This window comes from Poecilia reticulata, linkage group LG8 (genome assembly GCF_000633615.1).
Source record: "Poecilia reticulata strain Guanapo linkage group LG8, Guppy_female_1.0+MT, whole genome shotgun sequence".
Lineage (NCBI taxonomy): Eukaryota > Metazoa > Chordata > Actinopteri > Cyprinodontiformes > Poeciliidae > Poecilia > Poecilia reticulata.
The window spans coordinates 20,980,855-21,007,491 of record NC_024338.1 but is presented as its reverse complement, the minus strand read 5'-3'; the positions used below and the strand labels follow the sequence as shown (position 1 = coordinate 21,007,491).

The following is a 26,637-nucleotide window of genomic DNA, read 5'->3' as shown; positions in this document are numbered from 1 at the left end:
CACGGTTTTCAGGGGTCAGCAACATGCAGTTCCAGAGCCTCATGTACCTCTTTGGTTCGGTGTCTCACTTAATATTTTAAACAATTAAATATTTTCCTAATTTTTTACTTTCTACTTTTGCTTTGTGAATTGATTATAAAAAAGAAACATTGGCTCGTCCCTTATAAGTTTGGTCCACTGAACATCGGCTCAGTGGACCAAACAAGTGAAATTTGAAGAATGAATATCTAGATAATAATGTTAGAATTTAACTGGAAATACTTTTGTAACTCCTTCTGCGATGAGAATAAAACTTTAATTATAGTAAAACAAGTAAAAAACAACAACAAACAACTAACAACAACAAACAATTGATTGTCAGGAACAGATGTACAGTGCCATTGTGTCTTAAATGTATTTGCCCAACTTTTTTTAATTGCCCCCACACTTGTCTCCCTCCAAGTTTCATTTAAAAATTGGCAACTCTACTTATCTGTATATTTTTGGAGAAAGACTGAGAGAACATGGTGTATAGTTTAAGTTTAAACAGGAGAAAAGCAGCCCCCTGAGAAGTACACAGAAACCTAACAAAACCCAATCCAGTCATTCACTAGCGGAACAAGTAGGCGTCGGGCCGGGGGGCGGGGCTAATTACCGGGCCCCTAACGAATCACCGGGACCCTTACGTGCATCACCTGCGCTGCTGGAAACTGTTGGGGCGGGGGGCGTTTGTCTTTTGATTTTTACCCAGGAAGCACATCGGCTAAACCGTGAGTGAAACAGCGATTGGGACTGACTAGTATATATTCCATTGAGGGAAAATAAATGTAACATCAAATACACCTTTGTCAGCAGGCGAGTGCTCACTTTGTCCGTTTATAATCAGACATTTAAGCGACTTGAAACCATTCCTTCCTCCCTGGCACCTCCAGACCGGGACCCCCACCGAGGCCGCAGCCATTCAATATTTATGCAGCTCTGAGAATAAAGAACCGCTTGAGAAACAGAAGAGCTTATTCTTGCTCGTGAGCTGAGCCAAATCAGTCGAATCCCTAAAACGAACCGGAAATCTCATCCTGAGCACAGAGCGACCCCGCGTGGACGCTCTGCTCAGAACGTGCCGTGCTGGAAAAATGGTGGCCAGCGTACGAGTCCAAAAGCTGCTTCGACGGTATAAACTAGTGATTTCCGCTGCTTTAATGATCCTCCTGATCCAGGGACTTGTGGTTTGGAGTCTTAGAAGCTTGGAAGAAGGCCCACCAGAGGTGAGAAACAGTCCCACTGAGTATTTTATAGACATGGCTCTGATTTTGTTTGGATTAGCTGTTGGCGTTTAGCTCAGCTCACTGTGAGTTATTATACTGTAACGGTAGCTTATGTTAGCTCTTAGCAGAAATATGTTACTATTGCTGGACCAGCCTTGCCTCTGTTGTCATTTATCACAAACGCCCACGGGAAATAAGAGAGAGTAGAAGGTTCTTCTTGTTTTAACTGTGCATTTTTGGTTCTCGCTGTGGAAAGCTGAATGAAAACGAAGTTGTTTCAGAAGCAACAGTGGGCTGTGTGCTGCTTGTTGTCATACTGTTTCATATGCCTCCTTCAAGTAGAGAAAATGGGTAGCAAGCACAGGAAACAGAAAAACATCTAATAGGGAAGTCGTTTATTAAGTAATTCAGTTAGTCTGTGTTAGACTGAGTACTCAATAAAGACCCTTCATAGGAAGTAAACTAATCAATCCGAGTCTCTGTTTATGGCCGGAGTTCATGTCCAGGCAGGGAAAATATGGAATATTGATTACTATATTTTCCAGGTTTGAAAAATTCTGGAAAAAGAAACACCTAAAATCGAAACTGAAGACACACAGTTATTGTTGGAACTTTTTTCTTTTTCTTTTTTTTTTTTAATATAAACTCGTTCTTGGCACCATCATCTCCTAGTTCTCCACAGTGGTCCCCAGAACAGATTGGTGGTTTAGAGTTTGGTTCTGATGCTGTTACCCCAGCAGATGATGGCACTGCCTGCAAACGACTTATAGAAGATCTGCAGCACATCTTGAAAGATCATAGCTTCCTCAAGAATCAAAGTCTGCTCTATCCTTTCTTATAGACCACTTCGCTGTTGTGTCTCCAGTCCAGTCTGTTGTCTAGATCAGTGTTTTTCAACCTGTTTTGAGCCAAGGTACGTTATTTTAATTGAAAAAATCTCGAGGCACACCACTAACCAAAAATGTAAACAAAGATACTCTGTAGATGCCTATATTACATATATAGTCATTCTTATCAAAGTCTCTTGAATAGGAATCAAATAAACACAAAAATGCATTTGTATCACATTTTACATTTCTTACTTCAAATTGCACTTAACATGTCCACTTCAAAAATACCCCTGAACAGTGCCACAACACTGGTGTTAAATTTAAAGAAGTTGTAGAAAACTTCAAACTGTTTTACAAACTAATCCACAAGCATTCTTTTAGCCGGAATACAGAAAATAATTCTTATTCTGAAAGAAGCAATAATATTTGGGAAACATTTCACTTCATATTCACTGTTACAATATGAAGAGTTGCATGTACAGAATGTCAAAATCTGTATATTTTACCCACCTAGTGTGAAACCTGTGCATGTTTGGATGAAAACAGCTGATTTCCTGGCAGAAATTGAAGAAAGACAAAGCTCTTCCTCAACATCTCTGTCTCTCTCTGGTTTTAGTTTTTATAGTAGCCAGGCTTGAGAAGCTCAATTTCACACAGATATGTTGTGGGAAATGGACCCATGTCCTTTTCAACCCAACTACTGCTGAGCTTCACTGTCTTTTCCATCACTGTGATACAATACTCTCACCGCTACCTGTAACATTCATGCATCACTAATTCTCTTGTTGTAATGTAAAATGCTCTGTACCTACTGCCATCTAGTGGTAAGAAAATAACATGATTACGCCGCTAGTCACTGCTACAGCAGACACTCGAAGATGGCATTATTTGCAGATAATTCATTTTCAAAAAATCTTTTAAAATCAATTACCGTATTTTTCGGACTATAGAGCGCACCATACTAGCGCCTTCAATTTTTTTTTTAAAAAAAAAAAAACAAAAACAAAAAAAAACTGGAAGCTGCTCTCGATTTTCCATAAGGACCCAGCAGAGGGCGGCGTCCTAATAAATCTGCTGCATATATTAAGGACGCAGCACTCCGTCTCCAAAGCCGAACCATGGTTTCGTTCACACCGAGCTTAAATGCAGCGGCTCTATTTCCCTCCTGTAGTGCCAGATCGCCAGCCCTCAACTTAAAAGCTGCATGATACGAGTTTGAAAACATTTCTCCATCGTGCCTGCTGCTTAAAAATACCCCTGAACAGGTTGAAAATTTAGCACGTTCTTCTTTTGATTTACAATTTTGACTTCTAATGATTCACTTCCTGCTAGAGAGCCCCCTGGTGGTTGAAAAAAAATACACAGCAAAGCCACAGCGGGCTACAATCCGCATGGTTCAARSYTWRRAAAAAAAATAGCAGCTTATAGTCCGAAAATTACGGTACCTTAGGTGAAATTGAATAATTTCCACGGCACACCTGACGATCACTCACGGCACACTAGTGTGCCGCGGAACAGTGGTTGAAAAACACTGGTCTAGATGAACACTGATGTGTCTATATTACTCATCCACCTCCACGTCTTCCCTGATAATGGAAATAGGGTTTGTTTTAACCCAGTTCCTCCTGAAATCTACAATTACCTCCTTTGTTTTGCTTACATTCGAGATGAGATGATTGTTTTCACACCACAAAGTGATCCACCAGCTCTCTCAACTCGGTGTATCAATGATACACCTCGGTCTCATGAATATTTCTATAGATGACAGAAGTTAGACTTGTGCTGGAAGTCTGAAGTGTACAGAGTGATGATGGTGAGATAATGGTGAGAGTACAGCGCCCTGCGGTGCTCCTGCGCTGCTGACCACTTGGTTAGATACACAGTCCTTCATTCTCACAGGCAGTCACTGATCCAAGCAATAAATTTACCTTTCTCCTTATCATTTTGGTCTCAAAATGAATTAATAACCGTGGAGCTGTGAGCCTGGAAGTTCATTTAACTCCTAGAATACCCAGGGTGCCTTTTAGTTTAGTTTTTACATCCCTTTTCATCAGAATCTGCTGCTTTATTTGTTTATAAAGAACATGACCTGGATACAAGCAGAAGTTGAGAAGTGGCTCAGCCTCCTCAGGTTGTGCTTGTGCAAAAAAAAAAACAAGAAAAAAACTGAAGTGCTTCACCACATTGAAACCTGAGCATGTGATGACCTGAAAAGTGTGGAAGGTGCATTATTTCCCCTCACCCCCACCCCCAAGTGTGGAGGGCAGATTTGTGGGCGGAGCTTTGAGGGTTTGCGGGGTTGCGTGGCCTTTGTCTCAGATAAAGGTAGACAACCGACTTCCCAGGTCTTCGGAGGAGATTAGTGCTGCAGATCATTTCCGTTTAAACCCCTAAGCTCATCAGAGAGCTCAAGGCTCAATTGGCCGTAGCCTTGGCTTCTCTCCATTTAGTCGGAATAAAATCTAGCATCTTGAACAATGAAACGCCTCCATTTAAATGTCAAGCGACTCGCTGTTTGTCTTGCTGACTAAAAGGAAGGGTGAATCAGTTTTCCATAACCCCCTGTAAGCCCTAGCTGGAGGCAGAGAGCGCTCTCCTTAGTGCGGAGGTCAGCCATATATTCCACTGTGTTGGCAGACAGCTATGCAGATGTCAGCACCAAGTCTGCGCGCGCCTGATGCACAACACTAAAAGACCATCAGTCCTGAGCGAACACACTCAGTCACATGCATTTCATTAAACCCCTTTGTTGCTCGAGAGAGAAGGGACAGACGAAAACCACAGAGTCTTCCTCCTCATCCTCATCCCCCCCTCCTCCTCCTTCGTTGTCGAGTCCCGCTCCAGCAGATGGTGACACTGATTCGGTCTCGCTCCACTTTTAATTGGGAAATCAAGTCTCTGCCTCGCCTGCTTCTCAGTCCATGTGTTCTTTTTTTTTTTCTGAAACAATGATTTTTTTTTTTTTAATTAAAAGCCGTGAAAGCCAGTTGATAAGGATAATTGAAACTTCAGCCAGCGGGTCATGCGTGCTGGATGTACAAGATTTTCTCTTGTGGCTAAAAAAAAGAAACTTCTGCAAAAATCAAATCCAGATTATTATGAGCTGCTTTCAAAAGCAGAAATCAGGGTCATAGGAAATTGTCAACATTTTCCTGCAATTTGCACTTGAAAATGAATCGGAATACAATTTTTGCTGTGATTGAAGAATCCTGAATATGCTAAGCCACCATTCTAAGCAATAACTTTCCCAGATTTTGTCACGTTGAAGCTGCAAGTTTCTATTTATTTTATTGACATTCAAGAAAAACTGTTCTACCTCCACCCCTCTACTCGGTTATCCATCTGAAGTTACCTAATTAGTGAACAGAATCCACCTGTGTCTAGTCACGGATATATTATTTACTGATTTATTGGTTGAAATTAAATCAGGCATGCCAGGCTTTTCTGATTTTTCCTGAGGGAAAATGGAAACCATGTATCGTTTTCGCCGCTCTGTCACATAAAATCCCAACAGAAGTATTGAAGTTTGTTGCAGTAATGTGACGAAATGTTGAAAAGTTCAGAATGGATGAATTAAAGCTGTTGCAGACAATCAATTAAAAGCACGATAAATTAAGACGATTAAAAGAAGCTCAATTTCCATTTGCATGATTATTTTTCTCTCTTCTCGCTCTTTTTACCAAAGACTGGATGACGAAGGACTTCAATCTGGTGCATTGGTCTCAACTGACCGTTTTATTTGTTGGTTTGGTTATATATTTTGAATATGTAACCAAACCAAGATCAATAAACTCTCAGAAATGAGAGTTTATTGATCTTTAATAGGGCATATTTGCATTATATCGGTTAAAAATGGTCTCTAAATTAACGCTATTATCGTTTACCTTAGTAACTTCTGAAAATGTATCGTGACGGACCCTAGTACGATGAATAAAACTTTCAACAACATTCCTGAGAGAAACTGCGCAAAGTTGTCTTTGTATAAAACAGTTGAGATATGTTGTGAATGTTTGGATCCGCCCTGCGACACCTCGCTGATGATCCAGTGGCCGCTGTCGGCCGGCAGCAGCTGACCTGCATCGGCTGGCAGCTGCTTTCCTGTTGGCCGGGGATCATCTGGCTCCCGATCCGACCACAGAGCCGCCGGCCTGCCTCCGTTTCCCAGCATCCCCCGGCAGTCTGCATGCCAGCGGTGGGAGGCGAGCGAGCCTTCGTTCTACCATATTGGTTTGAAGCGTCCGAAAGCTTTCTGCCTACTCACTACTTTTTTTTTTTTTATGTGCATATTTTTAAAAAGCCGTTGCAGTGTGCCAAAGCTGTGATGCTGTTTGGCTGGAGGATTTAAAAACGGGTTTGATTCAGTTTTCTCTTTCTTGTCCTCTCAAAGGACTTTGTTAAAGTGTGATTTGTGCTCCGGATTCTTTTTATTTCTACCTTAAGTTTTGCACAGTACAGTGGAAAATGAACCTCAGTCCAAGTCCTAATTGGTTCCCCTCATTGGGACCAACATGCAGCAACTCTCATTATGGCGCTTTAGCAGTTTTTGTCTGAATAAAACACACGGCTCCTTCGCTCCAGTCACTGCAGTACCAAAATAATCCACACACAAACACACACACACGCAATCTGTTTGGATTTTAATGTTGCACACACCTGACCCAAATTTCACGAGTGTGGAGTTTGCCTGCCAAAAAGAGCCAAGTGGGGTTTGTTGCGGCCTGCATGGTGAATCACTGAATTGTTTGTGACTCTCCGGTTCGTCAGATTAATTCCACAAAAACACGGAGGCGCTGCTAAAAATAACCCAGATGAGAGAAATGGGAAGAAAAACCCCCCAAAAAATAAGAACCAAGTAAACACATCATCACCTCTAGGGCTTTCTGCTGATGCCTGAGTGGCCATCTTTGTTTACCTTATGTCAGTCAGAGTATGAATCAGCCTCTATAACAGGATTACAAATGTGTCTTGTTTTTTTTGTTTTTTTCTGGTCTCATTTTTCAGGGAAAAACAAGGCGGTCCAAGCTGCCTGACCCCAACAGCCAGGACTCTAAGAGAGACAAAGCAAATTCTTTGTCTGGGCAGAACAGGGGCAAATGGAGCACCAGGTTTGAGAGGCAGAGGGGAACGGCGGCCCTCCCGCAGAGGAAAGGCGGCAACCGGCGTGCGGTGAAGCCCGGCGTCAGACAGAAGACCCCCCAGGAGAGGGGGATGACGGCCGGGGTGGACGGCGCGGTCTCTCACGATCTGTCGAGCAGCCGCCGCAACTTCAGCCTGGACGGAGCATCGAAGCTGCAAGCCGCTGGGATCCCTGGGGAGCCCGGAAGCGTGGACGGCGCGCACCAGGCGCCCAACGGTGACTTCATGCCTAAATGCGACATCGTGGGCAAGGACGCGTTGTCGGCTCTGCACCGCGCAGGGTCGCAGCAGTGCCGGCAGGAGATGGCCAACATCGTGTGCCAACATCAGGCAGGGCAGCTCATGCCGGAAGCGCTGCCCCAGTTCTGCCCCCAACTCGGTGAGCTCCAAGCTGCGTTTTAGGTTTTAGGTTGAACATGTTTACAGAAGAAAGTTTTTTTGTCTTAAATGCAAAATGTATTTATGTTTTGTTCAATTTTGATCTGATTACAGTTCTGAGGGTGTTGTTCTTTCAGCCATTGTCGTTTTTTTTTGAGTCCACTTACTTCAGTTTATGATTAATTAATTAATGCAGTGGTCCCCAACCTTTTTATTACCGCGGACCGATCAAGATTTGGAAAATTTTGCTGAATATACCCAATTTGGGTTGTCTTGGAGTTTTTATCGCAACCTGTGGGGTTTTTCCTGTCTGGGAACGAGAATACGACCTGCTGAATGTGAGGTGACGTAAGAACAGAGGGGAATCCCAAACAGCTGACATATCGCGCAACTGAGAGTCCGGTGGATATCGGAGATGATATGTGGAAATGTTTCTTATTAAATATAAAGGTCATTATTATATTTATTCAGTTAAAAATGTTAACTATGAAAAAACATATTCACCTCAAAATCATAGTGCAGCAAATGGAGCGGCTGCTCCCGTCGTCTTTTATCCACCGCCTTTTCTTTTTGTTACATCTTTTATCTCTTAAAATGAGTCCACAAACTATCACTATTGCTTCTACATAGTCATCCGTGTTTGGTTATTCTAAATTCCCGCAATGGTAGGGGTTTTACTGGATTATCCTCTGGAATCGGGATGTTCGTAACTGGAATCGGTTTGTGTTGCTCCTGCCTTGGACACACGAACCGATCAAACCTGTTGGACTTTTATCAGCTCTGTGGTCACAGGTTTGGAGAATCGACTGACAATTCTTAAATTTTTCCGTCTAAACCAGACTTAAGACTCACAAGCTCTACTCATCTCCTCTCGACCGCAGACCAAACGCTCTGACTCTGGTCGCTATGGTAACGTTTATATATCCCTTCAAAATAAGATACAGATGTGCCACAAAAACAAACATTTTACTTTTGTGAAAATTTTAACTCACAATACTGACTAACGGGAGCCCTGAGCTTGTTTCTCTGCAACGAGACGGTTCCATCTGGGAGTGATGGGAGACAATAACACCCGAAGTGTTGCTTATATCCACAGCCTGCTTGGTCTCTACGTGGCGAAGCACCTTGAAGCTTCATTGCTTCATTAGCAGCCGGTCGCCACATGTTATGCAGAGTGGGCTTGTAACGTGGGACTCACCTACCGGTCCAGGATGAATCCATTCTCCTGTCTCTTCTCTGGGCCTTTTTCCCTTTGCAAAGAAACTTTCCAAAGACATCTGATCTATTTCTTACTCATTTTGCTGCTTGTGGCCTCAGTGTTGGCGCGCAAGTAACCGAGAGAATCCGGTTAAAGGATTTTCAAAATAAAAGATCCTCCAGACTCAAATAATACATAAAACGGAAATATTTCACCATTTCTTGCGCAGCCCGGTACCAATTGGTCCACGGACCGGGGGTTGGGGACCGGTACGTCAACTAATTACTGAATTATTTGACGATTATTTCAATAATCGATTCACCATGATTAATTTGATTAATCATTTCAGCCCTACTTTACTTTATTAGATTGTTTATAGCAGGGGTGCCCAAAGTCGGTCCTCGAGGGCTGGCATCCTGCACATTTTAGTTCTCTCCCTAGTGGTAGTAACAATCTTTTCAGCATGTCAATGTTCTTCTTAGGCCTTCTAACGAGCCATTATCTGATGCACATGTGATCAACCAGGGAGAGAACTAAAACATGCAGGATGCCGGCCCTCGAGGACCGACTTTCGACACCCCTGGTTTATAGTGTATGATCATCTTTTTCTAACCTGCATCTGAATTCTGTGGCCAGGTGTGTCCCAGCCGGTCCAGGCTGCAGGCGACGTGGAGTTCAGCTTGTCCAAGGTGGAGAACCCGGTCAGGGTGGCATTCGTGCTGATGGTCCACGGCCGAGCCGTGCGGCAGCTCAGGCGGCTCATCAAGGCCATATACCACCGAGATCATTACTACTACATCCATGTAGACAAGGTACAGCCAGTCAGTGAACCACCACACTGTTCTATGTAGGTCAGGGGTGTCAAAAGTGCGGCCCGGGGGCCATTTGTGGCCCTCTGAATGATTTTGTGCAACCTGTTACGGCCCAAGGCCTTTTCTTTTCTCTGGGTCTCGCTTACATCTTTGTTTCAGAGCTCCTAATTAGTGCTGATTGGAAATGGAGGCAGCTGGCCAGAGTCTCCAGAACAGCTTGAGATCCAGCTTGAGATGCACCAATGTCTCTCACTCACCTCTCCTGTTCTTTCCCTTTTCTCCCTCTCCTTGTCTGACTTTCTCCAGCCAGTCATGATTTTTGTTAAATCAAATTTTAAGTTATCCCTTGTGTTGCTTCCCTTTATTTGTTATGATTCTAGAGCCAGACCATAACAAATTGGGGGCTCATCCGGGATTTGAATCCGGGACCTCTCGACCCAGAGAGAGGGCCCTATCGGACCACTGACCACAAAGCTGGTGTGAAACAAATCTGGCCTGCTAGAACGGCAAAACTAATTACAAATTTATCAACCAGACTTCTGCGTTAATCTTAACCCAGAAAATCAAGAAACAGTGTGTCGGTTTATTATTAACAGTTAAAAACTCTCTGAATACAATGATTTACAGATCTTTCTTGTACAAAAGTATGTTTTGTTTGATTAAAAGAAATCTTGTGTATTTAGTTGATTATTGAGCAAATACAATATAAAAAGTCTCAAGAAATGTATTTGTAGACTTCAAAAGAAAAAAAAAAGACTTTTTGTGAGTTTCATATTAACAATTTTGTCCCTCAAGGCAAAAGGTTTGCACACACCTGAACTAGCTCCTTCTTCCTGGTTACATTAACACCGTTAGGATTGTTTTTCTTACTGTGAACTTAAAATGACCAACTCTCCCTCTGTCCCAGAGGTTGCCTTTACCCTGCTCTCCCCTCGCTGCAGTAAAACCGGGTCAGTCGGGGATGTCACGGTTATTCTTCAGGAATCCGTTTTTTTGCTAGAAAACTTGCTGTTGTGTTCGAAAGGAAAGCAGATGGCGAATCTGTTGAGCAGAGAGCAGGTTTGGTTCCCGAAAGCAGGACTCCTGTTGCAGCCGGACACCTGGTCACTTCCTCTGTTCTGCTGCCAACAGACGGCGGCCGGTTTTCAGAGAGAGAGAGATTGTTTGTCTCTGTGGAAACGAATGCTTGAGCTGAACAGTTCGGGTTATATGCAAGCTTCCAGCTCTGTGCTTCATCACCCAGCCTCTAACTCTGCAGCTGAAGGCTGCGAGTTTAGGCTGCTACTTTTGCCTTTTTCTTTCATTTGGCCTTATTTCTAAACACCAGGCGGGAAGCTGCTTAATCTTGTCAAATCCCGTTAAAGTTCTTGCCCACTTTTGCTGACCTCGATCGGTTTCTCAGAGCAGATTCATTACACGCCATTTGTTCTTCTCTTAACAAAATTGGACTTTATGTCCCTGGACAATCTATTTTAAGGTGTCTGTTTCCCTTGAACTGCCCATTTATCGCTCCACAACCTTGAGTAACTTTTTTTTTTTTAACAAGCTGTTTATAGTGAATCTAATTGATCTCAAAGGACTAAATAAAAGCTTTTATTTCCTCCTATTTGGAGTCCACAATTTTAGCTGGTCAAAACATGCTCACTCTTAAGTTCAGCATTTCCTTTTAGATGATAAACAACCGTTTTCATTTCCCTTTTGTCATTATTTTGATGAGTCACGGTGGAAAGCAGCATTCAGCGTTTGTTTTTTTTGTTTTTTTTATATTTTGTGGTGAAACTCTTTGATGCTGAGCCAACGTTGTCTGATCTGCTCCGTTTCCTGCAGCGTTCCGGCTACATGCATCGGGAGGTGCTGCAGATAGCTGAGCAGTACCCCAACGTGCGCGCCACTCCCTGGCGGATGGTCACCATCTGGGGAGGGGCCAGCCTCCTGAAAGCCTACCTGCGGAGCATGCAGGACCTGCTCGCCATGCAGGAATGGAAATGGGACTTTTTCATCAACCTCAGCGCCACAGACTTCCCGACCAGGTCAGCTATATGGACAGAAACGGAGCAAAACAATGTAGAATAAAGTGCTGGATGTTTGTAGAAAGAGGCCGGTCTAAGATTGATAGTGGTGTCTCTGTATTATGGTTTTCAAAACACAAATAATATAGCCAAACTGCTTTTATTTAAAACTGAAAAGTAGCAATAATTTCTCCAAACTATTACAATTATGATGCTTTTTAGCACACTGTTTCCTTCCACTAATCTTTCTATGAATAGGCTTGGATAAATCTGTGAGAAGCCAACTTCTATAGCACTGATCTTTTGTAGCATACCTAATTGTAGAAAGGTCTGCCACAAAAACAAACCTTTCTATTGTTATTATTAGGCCATTTTCAAGTAATATATTAATAATGCCCTAATAATACAAGTTCACTCTCTCAAAGAGTAATAAGCTTCAGTTTTGTAAAGAACTCTTAAAACTGGAAGACATTTTAAATATCCAAAATCAAACACAACAGCCAAAAACAATAAATAAAATTGAAATTAAAAAAAAAACCACATAAAGCCAAAACCATAAATAAAATGGATTATAATTTCTTTGTGAACACAATTTTTTTATCAAAAAATATTAATTATCAAGATGTAAATCGTCAAGCTCATTTTAATTTATTATGGGATTAATTGATTTGTTAATCGCTTATTGTGGCAGGCTTTATTACAGACGGTGTTAATTAGTGTCCATTGTCAAGTCGGTGATCTCCCCTGTGATTTTTGTCATGCATACCAAAAAACTGAAAAGTTTTCTTTATAAAAAATGGCTTTTTAATTGATCTTTTATGTCATGTTCTAAGTTTTTTGAGAAACTAAACTTTGGGGTTTAGTTATTTGACTAAAGTAATAGTTTGTTTTAGTCAAATAAACACTTAATATAAAGCATCACTCTGTGAATCTATTTGTGGATTTTACTCTTTGAACTGTGTTTGAAATAAAGCATCACTCTGACCTCCAAGTCATAGGGAAAAATCTGCAATTTTTAAAAACACCTTTATCTATAACTATCTAATGCCCAGTTCTGCAGTAATGACTAAATTTTAAGGGTCTCTTCCTGTTTGGTCTCTAACTGACCCCAGCAGCTTCAGAAAGTGGCAGGCGTAGCATTTCTCCTGATGGAAACATTAATATGTTTTGCAGCATCGTGGTTAATAAACCGTTCTGGTCACTTAGTCACAGAGCCGACGGTAAACAGCCTCCAGCTGGGGTTTTGGGAGCAGCCGACTGCTTTAAGGGAGTCCCAGTTAAAGCAGTTGATTGTCCAGCTGGGCTGTCCCCAGAGAGGTTCACTTGCTGGTCCCAAATCTTTTCCAAAGTAGTTTATTACTCGGCTCCTTTGTATTCAACAAAGTCTCCTATCTGCTGTTTTTTTTCTCTTATCAAATCGAACTCATGTAGGACCAACGATGAACTGGTGATGTTTCTGTCGATGCACCGAGACAAGAACTTCCTCAAGTCGCATGGGAGAGAGAATGCAAGGTGAGCGCGCTCATGTTAAAGGTAGACCCCCAACCAGAACTCCCAACAATGCTTTGGTCTGTGCTGTGGCCTCCAGGTTCATCAAGAAGCAGGGCCTCGACCGGCTTTTCCACGAGTGTGACAATCACATGTGGCGTCTCGGCGAGCGCAGCATCCCAGAGGGCCTGGAGGTCTCCGGCGGCTCCGACTGGTTTGCGCTGACCCACCGCTTTGTGGACTACGTGGTTGGCTCCCGGGACCAGCTGGTGTTGGGTCTGAAGCAGTTCTACACCTACGCGCTGCTGCCCGCCGAGGTAAGAGAGCCGTCTGTGGTGTTTGTGTCCGCCGTAGCCGAGGCTCGGAGTGAGGAAAGAGCCCGTCTCAGGCTCCACTTCCCTGCCAACTCAGAGCAGCCTAGCAGCAGAGATAATGGAGGACTGTAAGCTGCGCAGCACAGCGTGCAGCAGCGGCGCCGCATGAGAGGAACTGCTGTACAGTTGTGACCTTCTGTAATCCAGACGTCGTGTTTGGAGCCAGTTCATGCAGCCTCGTATTTATTTTTCTCTCTTTTTTTTTTTTATTTCTTCTATATTTTGTTGATCTTTCTATGTCTTTTTTCTTTGTCATTTTCTTTTGTCTCATTCTTTCTGTCTTTCTATTTTCTGTTTTTTGCCTTTCTCTTTTCTTTCTTGTTTTCTCTTTTATCTGTCTTTCTTTTCTGTCTCTTTTACATAAGAAGAATAAAAGAAATGGTTGTTGAATTTTTCTTTGAAATTTAATTGAGCAGAAAATGTAAGATTAACAATGAACAGAATTGTGGATGTGTAAAGATTTTCCAGGGTATAACTAAACCAAAAGTGATGTTAGAAAAAAATATTTTGTTTTTCAAAATCTCTGTGATTTTGAAGATATTCTGAACTTTCCTCTATGAATGTGTTGATTTGAGTTGACTGTTTATATAGATCACTAAAGCTAAATAAATTAGTTTTTAAAAGTCTGCCTCTCTTCCTCTCTCTCTCTCTCAGTCGTTTTTCCACACAGTGCTTGGTAACAGTCACATGTGTGACACCCTGGTGGACAACAACCTGCGTGTCACCAACTGGAACCGTAAGCTGGGCTGTAAATGCCAGTACAAGCACATCGTGGACTGGTGCGGCTGCTCCCCCAACGACTTCAAACCGCAAGACCTCATTCGGATTCAGGTGAGTTCACCACAAGAGGGCAGTGTCTCATCCTTCTGAGATTACACTGCCTTGCAAAAGTATTCATATTCCCTCAAAATAAAATCCTGACTGGTGTTTTAACTGCTAGATTTATTTCATTTCTAAAACTATTTTATTCTTTTAAATCCACAGCAATTGACTCGTCCGACGTTTTTCGCCCGAAAGTTTGAGTCGACGGTGAACCAGGAGGCCATAGACATCCTGGACACCCACCTGTACGGCCAGTACGCCCCGGGAACCGTCGCCATCAAGGCGTACTGGGAGAGCGTGTTCGAGCAGCGGGACGGCGTCGGCTCCCTCAGTGACGTGGCGCTCACGGCTTACACCTCTTTCTTCCGCCTGACTCTGAAGGGCCTGATGACCTCTCAGAGCCAGACAGAAGCCTGCAGGTTCATTTCCTGTTTCCTCTTTGAATATTGTCTGACTGGTAACGGGATGTTGTTACAAGGAACTTCTTCTTTTGAAGGTTTGAACCAGCAGGCGACCCTCTGTCTGTCCATTTGTACTTCTACGACGACCGTTTCCAAGGCTACCTCGTTCGGCAGGAGGTGCGCGGTGTGGAGTCGAAGCGCAGGGAGACGCTGGAGCTGTGGGCCATGCCTCAAGCGACGCTCGTCTTCGAGACGAACCTCAAAGAGTTCGAGAGGCTCAAGAATCTGGAGGTTTTCACGGCAACTTTTTAACATCGACGACGCTTAAACCAAAACATTCTCTAAAAAAAACCCAGATTCCAGAAAAATGCTAATAACTGACGGGTTTTTCTCGGTAACAGATTGGGACAGACTGGGATCCCAAAGAAAGGATCTTCCGTAACTTCGGCGGCGTCATCGGCCCATTAGACGAGCCGCTGGCGGTCCAGAAGTGGGCCCGCGGACCCAACCTCACGGCCACCATCGTCTGGATCGACCCGGCGCAGGTGGTGGCAGCGTCCTATGACATCACAGTGGAGATGGACGCAGAGTACACGCAGTACAAACCGCCTCTACAGCACCCCCTACGGCCCGGCGCCTGGACGGTGCGGGTTTTGAAACAGTGGAAGCGCGTAGCGGAGGTTCGATTCCTTGTGATGCCGCTGACTTTTAATAATAAAGAGCCGCTGCGCAGAGGTACGTTTGCTCTGTTATAATAACTCTAACAAAACTCAATGAAGTATTGAGGAAAAAGTTGAAGGGCTATGAATTATTTTCTAAAACACGTTATATTCCCGGTTCGTATGCCTGCTTGAAATTCTTGAATTTCAATCTGTTCGTTCAATCTGATGTTTTCAAGGTTTGGAAAGTGCTTGATGTATAAAGTCCTTGAAAGTGCTTTTTTACAGACTAATTTTTGTTTTATTTATTTTTCTGTTCTAGAGGAGGACAGCTGGCTGCATTCGGGCCCTCCTGGTAACCTGTACCTGGACCAGAGCTTCCAGCAGCTGAGCTCCGTGCTGAAGCTGCCCCCTCAGGAGCCCGCCATGCAGGCGGCCCGGCGAGCCGCTCAGCTGGTGGGCCGGCCCCTGGACGCCTGGGTGGACAGCCTGGTGGGGGCGTTCTGGGTGATAGGCGACCTCTGCTCCGCCAAGACCTCCTCCTGCCCGGCCTTGGGGCTGTGCAACAAAACTACCTGGAGCTCCCTCTCCCCTGATCCAAAGTCCGAACTGGGCCCGGTCAAAAGCGACGGGCGGATCAGGTAGCGCGAGTAGAAACACTGAACACACAAAACACTGCTGGAGAGCCTGAATGAACCCGATATTGTCTGCACACACACACACACCGAGGAGCTGCTGCTACCGCGGGCAGAAACGACGGGAGGACTGCAGGAAATTTGCACATTGACTGCAAACACACAAAAAATAGAAAAAGACAAACTTATCATGTTTTGCTGAACGGGTACATAAAACCCCACGTTTTGGTATGATTTAAGCTGCCGCACACATTTTCAGTCACACAACTGTCTCAGTGGAAATGCAAGGGTCCTCGTTCGGTTGTCCCCTTCATTTCAAGGGAGAGTAGAACCTCTGGATCTTAATAATGTGCTTATTTTGAAGCATAGGAGAGATGCATGAAGTGCACTTTACTACAGGATGTTGTCGTCGCAGCGTTCCCTTGGTTACGGCGGAAGGAGACGAGGGCGGGATGTTTTAATACGTCTGTGCAGGGTCACATATTTTTTTTGCACCAACACATCACTAAATACAAGGACATGTTAGAGAAAATAGCTGTTTAATGTTTCCTTTCGAAAGTATTTACACCCTTTATATTTTTCTTTTTCATTTGTCAGGTCACAAACACAAATTTTTTTTATAGGAAACTAACATGAAATAGTTTATAGATGTGTTGCTTTCAGCCTCTTCAACTTTGATACCCCTTTATAAAATGATTTGATTGCATTTGATTTTGTTTGGTGGCATCAGATTGATACAAGAAAACTTTCCTTCAGCTTGATGCTAATCTAATGATTTCAAATTTTGCATTACAACCTTTCAGTTGTGATGCAACAAAATGTGAAAAACACTGAAGGGTGTCAATACTTTTGTGAGGCACTTTTGTCAAAAATATATATCTAGCATTTTTTAAAATCTCAGTCGGTGTGTTAGTTTTAAATTGTTTTTGTGCTACAAAATTCCTCTAAGGGTTTTTGTTTTGTTTTGTTTTTGCATTCAAATCAGACTGAAAATTTAAACCCAATCACCTGAGCAGATAGATCGACACGAGCTGGAGTCGTTTTAAGTATCAAAGATGAAACTTTAAAGATTTATAGCATTACTCTAAACACTATAATGAAAATAGTTTTAAAAACCACATTTATTATTAAATTGTGTTATGCTGTGAGGAAGAAGCAAAATGTCGTGTTAGCTTGTTTGCAAAATCAACGTCTCTGCATCCATCAGGGAACTTTAAAGCTAATTTTTTTCCGTTAGTTTGAACGCACTGACCTCAGTGTTAAATGTTCAGATTCTGTCTTTTTGAAGCAATCGGGCTTAAAGTTACATATTTCCACTAAAAGTGTCATTCTTTTACATTGCATGGTAGGCATTGAAACAACAGATCGTTATACCTCCTGTTTGCCTGTGCAGATGCTGTACTGTCATGCCGGTCTGTGGTTATTTCTTGCTTATTTGTTCTCATGCTGTTTTAGTATTTTTACTCACATTTTAAACAGTCCACTGTATTTTTTAATTTTATTATTTTTTTATGCTAATTGTTTTAGTCTGATCAGGAAGAATCTAAGTTGCCTTTATGTGGAAAAAGGTTTGCAGAATAGCTTGCAGAAACGAGTGTTTTTAACTTTAGTTTTTCGTTTTCTTGTTGTTGTTGTTGTTGTACTTTTCTGTTCTGAAATAACGACCGGCCAACACGTACGATGTTTTAAGTGACCTTGTTTAGCTTGCACAGTACAGTCGCTTCAGTGAAGCTCCGGTTTTATTGAGAGAATAAGCAGATTAATGGATCTTAGCAAATGTTATTTTTCTATTGTGTCGGAGGGAAGCTGTACGCTGTCTGTTCGTCTCTCGGCTCCCTGAGCTGTTAAAACTGCTCTCTAAATTGTGTTACATTCGACAGTCCACCTGTTCGGTGTCGCATGAAGCAGCTCCTCTGGGTTTTGGGAGGAGGTTGAGATTTCTGTCCGTGCTGTTGTGATAGTCGGGAGCAGCCCGGACGGTGACTCATCCTCGGCTCCGTCGCTCCGATCTGTAGGGAACGGGAGCCAGTCGCTGCTGTGGAGAAGATCAGACAGTCTCACCGAAAACTCAATAAATAGATGACGATATTCCAGCTTTTGTTGTTATACTTGTTTGTACCTTGTTGCATGTCTGGATTTAACCGAGTGTTTTATAAAACGGGTCACTTTGAACGGAAGCCGTTCGAAGTGAGCAGACTTCAGTGAATCCTCAGTGAATTTAAAATTATAAAACGTGAGATGCAATGTATGTTTATTAGGATTTTATGCAACAGACAAAATGCTGCCAGGATGTCACACATCCTTAAAAGGTCTTATCTAAAATTCAGGCCTTAAAATATCTTAAATTTATTAAAAATACATATTCATACTGGCCTTAAATGCGTTAATCACAAGTCGCATGACTATTTAGTCGTTAGTCTTTTTTTCTTACGGGACTTTTCTGTCGCTTGCAGAGGCCTTTGTTGTGTTCTGTGTCTTCAAGCTGTTTATGCTACCAGTGACCAGATGCTAATACACCGTTGCTATCTTGATTCGTGAATTTAAAATTTTTTGTTTAACTAAATAATCTGAAAAGTGTGGCATGCATTTCAATTCATCTCCCAGAGAGCATACTTTGAAAATTAACTTTGTTCTACAATTACACTTATGTCTAACAGCTTTGCACATATAGAGACTGTCATTTTTGCCCGTTCCTATTTGCAGATTAGACAGATGATCAATCTAACTCCTGAATCTGCTTTGACCTGGCCCGTTCTTTTACATCTCAGCAGGTTGTGCGTGTAGAGTTGCTGTAGGTCCTGGATTGCCCTGCACGTTGCTTCATCCATCTTCTCTGCCCCTGCTGAAGGGACAGAGACAGTCTTTCATGGTGTGTTTGTGGTGATCTGCTCGCTGTCACACAGCCCACAGGCGATCTATGAATGAATGATTTTTTTTTTCATCTTCACAGTTGTGCTCTAGCTATTTTGATGAAATCCACAGACATTACAATTTAATGTGACAAAATATGGGGGGAAAAAAAAGAAGTCAAGAATGAATAGTTTTGGATTATAGAAAGGATGGAAACACCCTCCGGGGTGCTGAAGCTTCCTTCATAAATACTGTAAGCAACATTTCTGAGCTTCTCCGTATAAATATTTGAAGTGTTTTCCGGTTCAAGTGCACAGTTCACGGCAGTTTTCCCCTCTGTGCACTGGGTGTGAACCACATGGGAGGAGAAGGAGGGCCAGGTGTTGGGGACAGCGGGCTGTAAACTCGATTTAAAAGCGGCGAGGAGTGGAAGGTCTCTGGGTTGAGTTCATCTGCTTCAGAGCAGAGATCTGATTTGTGTGAGACGGAGACGCAGGAGACAATGGACATGTCTGGATCATCTGATTGACCTGGAGGACATGCAGACACCCTGTAATGAAGAACTAACACACAAGGTAAGCTAGGGATTTTATGCTATTTTGCTTCTGCTTATTAAATTATTGCTTTATCTATAGCTATGAGCTAATAAGCCAATAATTGTACTTTCAGTTTCACCCAATAGCAGGTTAACTCTTAGCCAATCACACGCTTTATGTTCACAGATGACAGAGCATCGGTGTCGGCAAACAGGCTCAGCTTCTCTCTGCTGAGTTTTTGTTGCTTTTGTCACGATAATGCGTCCAGACTTTGAAATGATTGCTCCAGCAGGTTAAAGCTTGCTTCTATCAAACAGATTGAGGCTTTCACTGCGGCAGCACGCAGCTAACGGGATTAGAGGATATCTGAGATTGTAATTACTGGATGTTGAAACAAGTATTACTTTGTGGCGAGCTGAGATGGAGCGCCTGCCTCTCCGCTGATTAAATTTCAGCTTGTATTTGTTGCTTTGCCCAGTCAGAAACAACAAAAGGCGCCACACTTGGATGGCTCCGGCTTTCTTGCTTTGTTTTGTTTTTTTATTATCTATTTTTATTTTGCTGGCAGCTGAGCCAGTTGGTTCTCAGCTGATTCAAATGTAGCTTTGGGTGCTTTCTAAAAATGCCGGGGAGAAATTAGCTTCATGAGAAAAGGGAAAATATCAAATATACACAACTCCTACTGTGAATTTCAAGCAAATAAAAATAGGTAATTACACTTTTGTGCACACATTTTTTTCCCTTCTGCAAAGGTATCAGTCAGGAGAAGATTATGAAAAAAAAGCATCCAAAGCATTTTATATTTGACAGGAGGCTGCAGGAAGATGTGATTTTTCAGTATTCTCCGTATGACAGGAATGAGAAGTTTGACGCCTTCCTTCTCAAGAAAACATTTGTAAAAACTTGACACGAAAAAAATAACATCACATTTAGTGAAACGTGGTAGTGGCAGTATCATGTTGTGAGGTTTTGTGTCATGTAAACCTCGCATTTTAAAGGGGATGTTCACTGAAACTTTAACAGTAACTCATGTAATTAGGGTCTGGTTTATGAAATATCTAGTTATTTATAGAGGCCATATTTCAAGACGAGGTGGATTTAACATCTGATCCACTGCAGCATTCTTTTTTCACCATTAGTATACATCACCAAAAAGTGGATGGATATTTTATATTTTTTTGCTCCCTTTATCAAAATGCTAGCATGTCTGAATCAGTCTTTAATGCAGGAGCGATGAAATGGCAATGCTCTGATTTCACTCGGGTCTCTGAAACCCAGCACAGCACATCCTCCTCGCTCTGACTCATCAGCCTCTCCTCTGGTTCGCGTCGTTTGCTCTCCTCCGTGCACGGGTTCGGCCTGTACCTCCTCCTGCTGTTCGCGGCCATCAGCCCGCCTGCCTCTGCATCCACTTCTCTCAGAGGCATGCGAGCCATTCAGGAAGAGAAGTCCTGCGTTTCCAAGGAGGGCCGACGGAACAAGGAGTCCAAGGACACAGATGGTTTAAAATACACAGGCGGTAGCAGATGTTTACATGCGTGGTTTGTATCTCCGGATACAAGCATCCAGTTACTTACTGTTTAGTCCAGACGTAAAGAGAACACAGAACACATTCACTCAGCAATCTTCCTGACTTACACATGGATATTTTATCCACGGTTAGATCTAAACAGTGTTGGATAAACAAAATATATATATATCACAAGGCCCACACAACGTCCTGTAACGCTGCACAGATTGTATTCTGACAACAAGGCTATGCCTCCATGTCGCTGTAGACAAAGGTACGTTTTTCATTTTTCACAACAGCAGTAGTTCAGGATGAATCATAATTTCCGGCTCTCATTCAGCAGCAGCTTCTCTGTGACTGAGCTGCTTGTAACGCAAAGCGGCTGCAGCGCTGACAGAGCGTCTCTGCTGCACATGAAGAAGTGAGTTTAATTTGTATTCCTGAAAACGAAACAACAGTAATCGGTGTTCCTGGTGCACAAAGAACACTCCTACATACGTTTCCTTTCTGCGCCACGAAACGGGCAGCCGTGTTGCTCGTCGAGTAAATATGTTAAAGTTAAAAGGTCTTTAACGACGTCTACATGTAGACTGCAAATAAGCATCTAAAAAAAATGGACTTGGACTTTGTAAAAGCGTTCACTTTCTGATTAAATATATATACATTTTTGACATTGTTTACTTATTTTCAACTACACAAACTAAATTCACTGGGTTCACTGTGCCATGCTGTATTTATACATCATGACAGATTTGTTTCTGTCCTTCTCCTGACTGACATCTTTGCAAAATGAGATACTTTTGAAACATTTAATACACTCTTTGAGTTTACAGCTGCTTCCTGCCAGCGTTTATGTGTAAAAAGTATAGAAATTATGTATCAAAGTCTCCTGTGCAGACATTTGCGAGCCAGTGCGTGCGCTTGTTGACATTTTGTGTCATCTTATGGTATTAATTATCCAGTTGTCTAGTGTGTGCGTTGCTTTTTTTTTTGTTTGTTTTTTTATCTCCATACTCATGTTATTTCTTCATTTACTTGAGTGCAGTCAGCTCTTTGTGGAGATGTTGTCCACTTAGCAAAATTTTGAGTTTACACTGATAAACGCATCTTCCCAGCCTCTTTCTTCATCTGATGAATGGCCACTCGCTCTGTGCTCAAGTGCAAGTGAACAGACGAGCATGAATGCGACTCCCGTGGACCGAATAAATTTAGATCCGCTCCAACCTTCGCCAACTTGTCCGTTTTAATGGAACATCAAACGCCGACGTGTCGTACACGCATGAGGATGATTAAAGCGAGCGTATTACCAGCAGCGGAGCCCGGCATGTTGTCACTCTCTGCTGTACGTTTGCTCTTGTAGGCAGCAGATAAGAAGCAGGAGAAGACTCTGGCTTCCTGCATCTGGAGTGAAAGGGAGAGAGAGAGAGAGAAAGTACTGTGGCTGTAAGGTGATAAATTTCCACAATAAAAGTAAACATCTGCTGCTAAGTAGCTCTATTGGTGCTCCGGCTCTCGAGAGAGAGGCAATAACCAGAGATAAAAAGGTCAGCTGATGCCCACATCCGGAGCAACGCTTTCAGATCTGCAGACCGCTAAATGTGTTTGAGGAAGAGGAGAAGATTCATTGCTCAGTCTAATAAAAAATATGTTTTTCATTAGCCCCACATTTAGTAAGCTGTAACATTTAACAAATTTTAAAGCTTTACGTGGCTCATTAGTGGACAGACTGAAGTAAATGGACTAAACCTTTATATGTTTTTATAAAGATGACTTTTAAAAGGCATCTTCATCTTTCTGCAGCGATGAGGAGGAGGAAGCCTGGAATCAAACCAACTCTCAGAGACGAGTCTGAGCTGGATGGAGATGAATATCAAAGGCCAACAATGAATGTCGAGCAGAATGTTTTTTATATATATATATATAAATTTTGTTGAAATAGAAAGATAAAATGTGTTAGAAATTTGTATTCAGTGGCCTGAATGTGTGCTCCTATGACCTCCATTGCTGTAAATACAGCTGCATGTGGTTTTTAACTGTTTGTCTAAGTTTTTTACCAAATCAGACCCATTTGCAGAGTACCTCAAGAAGCCTCACAAGTCTCGTTACAGATGGTTAATCTGCACTCTGACTGACATTCTATTTGTCCCTGCTTTAATCTAAACCATCCTATTGTAACTTTACCAGCCTAAACTTCTAACTTTTATTTTGTTTAGCTTTCAACCATTTTCTGCTTAATTCTTGGCCTAAATCAAGACAGCATGTTGTGTCATGTGCGTGTGTTTGTTTGTTTGAAAATGATGAAACGTAACAAGTTGAGATGAAAGAAATAAAATCTACCTGGAACTGAAGCAAAAAAACAAAAAAAGGACAGAAAACCACACATATTCCCCTCTGTTCGGGAGCCTAATGAGTTATTTGGCTTCACAAATCAATAAAAAAAATATTCCTCTGAACATTGTTAGGAGCTGGAAGCCAAACAGAAAAAAAAAACACTCTAAAAAATCTTCAGAAAGTGTTGAGGAGTTATAGCTTTAACCCACTTCTATGATTTTCCCAGAAAGTCTGGAAGAAAGTCTGAAACTGTTGCACAGATCATGAACATGCATAGAGCAGAAGGAGAACTTCTCTGTGTTCCCCTCGGGGAGTTTTGCTTTTTCTTTCTGACCTTCCGGCTCATTGAGAAGCAGGTCCAGCCTTCACGGCCACGCCGTCCTTCCCTCCTGAAGACACCGAGCCAACCTCCAGCTGTCACAAAGCATCAGACAGCGGCGGGCGGCACGCTGAGCAACACATGATGAACTCTTACAATAACCTGCTCCGCGTGCCCACACAGCGCCGCGGCCTCGGGCGGTTAACACAGCGCGAGGCTGCAGAACATGACGTCTCCTGTGTGTGTGTGTGTGTGTGTGTGTGCGTGTGTGTGTGTGTGTGTGAGTGAGAGAATGAATGACTCAATCTGCAGACCATCCTGGTGGGAGACAGCGGCGTGGGCAAGACCTCTCTGCTGGTTCAGTTTGACCAGGGCAAGTTCATCTCGGAGTCATTCACTTCCACTGTGGGCATTGGCTTCACAGTAAGCCAACACACACACACACACACACACACAACCTCCCTTCACTCCCACTGTCTGTGTTTTTCCTCCTTCCTGTTATGTTGTTGACTTCATCCCAGTGAGAAGGACATGTCACTCCGCTGGGCTGTTTGCACTTAAGTCGTGACATAACAGCACGGCCGAGCAGATCCTCTCTGAATCAGTGGTGCTCTCCTGAGTGGGATGCCACTTCTTTTTTCTTTTTTTTTTCTCACTGCATTGATTACGATCCTTAACAGTTTGTTAGAGGAGAATTATTACAGTCAACAATCTCAGGGCTGCGATTAAATTACTAGCAAGAAAGCGCATCTAATGAATGTCACGGAGCCCGAGCTGCGGGAGACGTGTAACCAAGTTGTGCCAGACGGGGCTGATTTTATGCTCTGTGACAAGTTTTTAGGTGGGAGCTGATGGGCGAGGGACACCGAGACGCGCTGAGGCAGAGCGGCAGAGGTGTGTGTGTGTGTGTGTGTGGAGGGGGGGTTATTTAAGGAGCGATTAATCTGCTGTGACACTGAAAAATCTGTGACCGTCACAAATAAAAGGGAAAAGAATCAGCGAGGTGCTGTGAAATTGGTTTGCCATTTTATATTAGCATATGTTTATGCATATACAGTAAGAGCGTGCATGATTCAAGGTTTGTGAGGGAAAGAGAGACGTGGGGGGGGGGGGGGGAATTAAGACACTTTGATGTGTTTAATCCAGTTGGATTTAGAGTCGGAGCCTGGGAAGAAGAGTTTGATCGTATTTATTGTGAAGCCATCAGGTGTCATTTTTGATTCACAGCACAGTAAAAAACAACAACAACAAAAAACTCATCCATGGCTCATTCCTGCTTTTCTCTGCTTCAGAACATTTCTCATCTTTAACTTTTCAGACCTTTTCTGCCTCCATGTTTGCTGTAACCAATTTTTCTTTACAGTGGTGGTTCTTGCATGAATGGCGCCTCCCCGGTTGAGTTCCGCCCTGGGCAACTGCCCTTATACAGGCTATTGTTGCTTAAAGTTGAAGAAAACTTTTCATTCTATAAAGTGTTTTGCTAGTATTTTTTACAGGATGTTCAATGAAAGTATTAGCATGCAATGTCAAACTTGTGTAACTCTCTTGACGTTTTAGCTGTTTTTAAAACAGAGGCGTCCAATGTGGAAATTCTGAGTTTTGTTTTTTTCAGGTAAAAGTAAACTATTTAAAATTTATAAAGGTTTCTGTTTTTTAATTTTAAATAATCCCCATTGCAATATAATCCCCATTGCAATATCAGATGTTGAAATTACAAAGGAAGGACGCAATGTTTGAAAGGAAACAATATTTCAAGTGTCAGGAGGTCAAGTTATTATCGAAGTAAATCATATTTAATTTTACTCCACCATAAATATTTTAGTTTTTTGTAATTAACTGCTCGGTGACCTAAGTTCAGGTTCCTACATGTTGTAAAGATCTTGTCAGCTCTCCTCAGGGCCTCTAATGACATTTAAATGCAGCCTTTGGTTATTCTGCACATCTGATACAGATCCCAATCGTTTTGTTTCTTATTTATCATTTATCAAATGAAAATACTTTTCCAGTAGTTCCACAAGGTTGTGTTCTCAGACCTGTTTTAATTGTACCTCATTTGCTTCCATTAAATCACCTTTTAAGACAGTTTATGACCCCCTGCTGCTACTCTGATGGTAACATTAGTGTTTAGCTTTTCACAACTTGTACATTTCAACACAAACTCTTTGCCATCTTTGCTGATTTCTCTGCACTGGTTTTCAGCACAAAATTAACTAAACTTTATTGTTTGAACATGTTAAGTCTCCATTTGGTGAAGAGTTTTTATACGTTTTTGAACTTCTACAGCCGTACACTACCACCAGGACTCTGAGGCTGACTGATCAGGGTTTGTACCGCAATCAAGCACAAAGACTAAAATGGACAAAACCCCTATGCTCTTGAACTCTGTGCCCTTTCATCAATGTTCTGACTTCATCAGAACAGGTTAATGTTTGGTTGTGTGGAAGCCGGAGAAGGAGCAGCGATTCCTGCGAGAGCGGCCTCCAGTTTCCCGACACGACTACGAAACTTTAGCTCTTATTTTGTGACGTTTACGCCTTCAAGTGATTTTTTTCACCCAATTCCCCAAAGCAGCCGCATATTCTGCTTATCCCTCGGGCCGGCTCAGGTCACGCAGGGAGTCAGGAGCTCTTATACATGCCAGTTATGCAACTTTAATGATCTCTGCTCCTGTGTCATTAACGCAAAAGGAGAAAGGGACAGCTGGATGTGTGATTGCGCCGCTAGGGGGAGACAAACACTGCAAGAAAAAGATCCATTCACGGGCTTCTTTGTGAAGAAATGAAGTCTGTGAGATCATTTTAGACATGTATGAAGTGAAGAGGTGGGGTAGTCGGTCATTTGCCTGCTGTGACCCCCCCCCCCCCCAAAAAAAGGTAGAAAACCAGATGAGAATCGCTTGATAGCAGAATGAGATTTCCTAGTCCAGTCTGCATGCTCCGTGGGGTCAGATATGCGCTCTGAGATGTTAAAACTCTCACCTCTTCCTGCCTCCCCTCTCATGGGTGTGAGACCCTGTGACCTTTCCACCTGCAGCAGGTCGGATGAGTCTGACCCCTCTCTCCTCCTCAGCTCCGCGTCAACAATAACAAAAAAATAAATAAATGA

At 42.7% G+C, this 26,637-nt stretch overlaps 1 protein-coding gene and 1 long non-coding RNA gene across 2 annotated transcripts; one reads left to right on the top strand and one right to left on the bottom strand.

Annotated features, from left to right (window-relative positions):
• The first annotated feature begins 1,061 nt into the window (after positions 1–1,061).
• On the top strand, positions 1,062–18,354 carry xylt2 (xylosyltransferase II). Its single transcript, XM_008416631.2, has 11 exons — positions 1,062–1,244; positions 7,076–7,589; positions 9,423–9,598; positions 11,426–11,628; positions 13,039–13,119; positions 13,196–13,412; positions 14,124–14,300; positions 14,454–14,710; positions 14,788–14,983; positions 15,094–15,427; positions 15,674–18,354. Exons 1-11 carry the CDS (start codon positions 1,113–1,115, stop codon positions 15,994–15,996), a joined length of 2,610 nt encoding a protein of 869 aa, XP_008414853.1. The 5' UTR covers positions 1,062–1,112; the 3' UTR covers positions 15,997–18,354.
• Positions 18,355–21,879: 3,525 nt separating this feature from the next.
• LOC108166484 (uncharacterized) lies at positions 21,880–26,589 on the bottom strand. Its single transcript, XR_001776840.1, has 2 exons — positions 26,511–26,589; positions 21,880–22,283 (listed from the first exon to the last, which is right to left on the bottom strand). It is a non-coding gene; the product is annotated as an uncharacterized LOC108166484 (long non-coding RNA).
• Positions 26,590–26,637: the final 48 nt, after the last annotated feature.

Bases quoted from the DNA above. Each gene is read 5' to 3' on its own strand.
- xylt2 (XM_008416631.2), top strand. From the start codon at position 1,113: ATGGTGGCCAGCGTACGAGTCCAAAAGCTGCTTCGACGGTATAAACTA. The intron at 9,599-11,425 runs GTACAGCCAGTC...CGTTTCCTGCAG, and splicing joins ACTACATCCATGTAGACAAG to CGTTCCGGCTACATGCATCG. The intron at 14,301-14,453 runs GTGAGTTCACCA...TTAAATCCACAG, and splicing joins AAGACCTCATTCGGATTCAG to CAATTGACTCGTCCGACGTT.